At 36.5% G+C, this 2,887-nt stretch overlaps 1 protein-coding gene across 1 annotated transcript in view; it reads right to left on the reverse strand.

The window, feature by feature from the left end:
* The window catches only part of CENPE (centromere protein E), a 93,904-nt gene that overhangs the window by 33,304 nt on the left and 57,713 nt on the right, over positions 1-2,887 (reverse strand). The window contains 2 exon segments of the mRNA XM_012809274.2: positions 221-418; positions 2,278-2,496. Coding sequence (XP_012664728.1) covers positions 221-418; positions 2,278-2,496 — 417 coding nt within the window.

Below are 2,887 nucleotides of genomic sequence, written 5' to 3' on the forward strand. Positions count from 1 at the left end.
AATTCCCACTTGCTAATGCTAAATCTGTTTTTCTCTATCTGTGGCGGTCTGAAGGGAGGCTAGTCCATTACTTGGCATCCTTTATGTCTGGCCAGTTGTCACTTTGCCACCCTATTTACAATTTATGTTAAATAAAAATGGCTCTAACACATGAAAAGACTCCTTCCTACTTGATAAAATGACTTAAAGTCTAATTAAGTCCATTTAGAATAAATTATACCTCAATATGTAGATCCAAATTCTGGTTCAATTTCAGCTCCCTTAATTCTGTGGATGGTACATCACAATCTTGTTGAAGATGCTGTATGTTAATTAGCAATTCATTTCGCTTTTCCATTTCATCAATGAAATCCATTTCAAATTTATTGATGGTTTCATGGTGCTCTTCTTTTATCTTTGTGACACAGCTTAACACATACTTGCAGAAAAAAATTAAATTGGAAAATTAATTTTTTATCACATTTAGAGGAAATTTTAATACTTGAGACTATGAGGTAGGAGGATATTTCTGTTTTATCTAAATACTCTGATATGTGAGAAAGAAGGAAGGAGCATCTCTATTCCCAATTTTTTCTTCTCATCATCTTGGGAGAGTAACTTCCAGATCTCTACCTCTGTATTTCTGACTTCCTACTTGATATACCTCCTGGATGCTTTACAAGAACCTCCAATATGGTATTTTAATGTAATGTGATCCCTTTTCCTGTAATGATCTCCCCTTTTTGGTTAATTATATTGCCAATCACCCATGTTTCCTAGTTAGACACTTGAGATTCCTTTTCAACATCTTCTCTTGCCTGCCTTGACTGAGTAACCAAAAAGATGTTACATGCCTCAAAACTTCTGTGTTAAGCAGATTTAGATGTTTGACTTCAGGTGACAATAATTTGAATGACATGTATTACACGGACCTCATGAATAAGTTCTGGATGTCTGACTGCCAGGATCTGAGGAAGAATTACCAGGATCTGGGTCCAGTCCACTTAGCTAGGGCAGATAACTGCTCCCTAATTCCTCAACTTCTACCGTTCCTTAACCTTTTATAATTTGGCCCCTTCCTCAACCACCCAATTAAAACTGTCTGACAGTAGTCACCAATGAGCCCTATTTTCACCCAATTGAAAAGATATCAGCAGTCCCCATTCTGGCTCTCTGAAGTACGTGGCACCATTTCATCTGACATACCCTTTCCATTGACTTGGGTGATAGCCCTTTTACGCTGTTCTCATCTAGGTGACTTTTCCAATCTCAAACCCATGTATTGATTCCTTTTCTGCTATTGCCTCTTAGACATTTATCTTTTCCAGGGTTCTCTTCTTAGCCCAAAGCTCTCATTCTTCAAATGCTTTCTGGATGATCTTACACATGTTTTACGTGTATAATCTATGACCAATGTGTGGATGAATCTCAAATCTTAGTCCTGACTTTTCTCCTGCCAAATCTGAGAATCACACTAAATGCCTACTAGGTTTCTCTTCGTGGATGTCCCATTATAAGTATTTTACCCTCTCTTGCCTCACCCACCAAGCTTCTCTTCCTTTTTTATCTCATTAATGGTACCACGATCCTTAAACCTGACTAAGCCCAAATCTGGGGACTCCATCTAAATTCTTCTGCCTTACCTCTACTATCAATCATGTCAATCTACCATTTTAAGTTATTAAATATTTCTTTAGGCCCTTTTGTCCTCTCCATTCCTATGAAACCTTCCCTAGTAATAGTCACACATATTTCCTCCTCTGGACCACTGTCACTGATGCTTGTTTCTTCTTTCTGCCACTTGGCTTATCCCCCACAAACTCATTTCTTCTTTATTCTGTACTGAAGTACCTCAATGGTCATCTGATCCTGTTCACTGCTACACTTGAAATAACTGTCCAACGATTCCCTGTCATCTACAAAATAAAGTTATGTGGGGAACTTGCAAACTTTCCTTTCAAGATTGTTCTTTTTTTAAACATCAAAGGAGGTAAGAAAAGCTTCATGTTTCTCTGCTGCACCCCTGAGATCTTTAAGATGTCATTCACATCTGCCTCCTGAGCATGCTGACAGGGGCTAGACCCACAGGCAGAGCTCAGGTTTCGTTGAATCAACAAGTATCAGGTATACTGAAGAGCCTGCATGTATTATTCACAGACATATGTAATATTTAATTTGGTAATAAACATAAAATAGCAACTATGCCAGCACCCATACATAGTAGAACTTAAATACATTGATGTTTGTACCTGAAATTTACAGCAATATCTACAAAGCTATTACAAAGAAGAGTAGTACCTTAAGTTTCTTCATGACTCTGTGGAATTCCATGGGACATCTCTGGTTTGCAGTGAGAAGTTTTTGAATCTGTTTGGCTTGTGAATATGGAAGTGAGAGGTTTTCTTTTACTCTAATTGAAAGCTCTTTTTGGGTTTCGATTTCTTTCTCCAAGTCAAGAAACCATCTATTTAAGCATTCATAGTGATTATCCATCTCTGAGTACCTCTTCAGAAGCTCCTAAGGGAAATTAGAATTCATTCCACTTAACAATTCACCTAAATTTAACAATAAGCAGTTCCAACCCTAGAATTTTAACAAAATGTATGCTTTAACTTTTTGTTGTAGAAGAGAAATAAATTAAGACCTTTATGTTTAAAAACAAAGAGGAAATTGCTATTTTTGATTCTGGAATAAAGAAATAATATACAATTACAGTGAAAACTTAAAAAAATTTAAGCAAATATAACAAAGAAAACCAGGAGCAGCCATTGTTATCATTTTGATGCATTTTCTTTTAGTCTTTGAATATCCATATTTTAAATGAACATTGACAAAGTTTGATGAGAAATGTGAGTGAATTCAATCTGGCACCTATTGTAGCTCAAGGCTGAATGGAGGCTTATGTTGA

This window comes from Otolemur garnettii, unplaced genomic scaffold (genome assembly GCF_000181295.1).
Source record: "Otolemur garnettii isolate 467f Iridium unplaced genomic scaffold, OtoGar3 scaffold00103, whole genome shotgun sequence".
In the NCBI taxonomy this organism is placed as follows: Eukaryota; Metazoa; Chordata; class Mammalia; order Primates; family Galagidae; genus Otolemur; species Otolemur garnettii.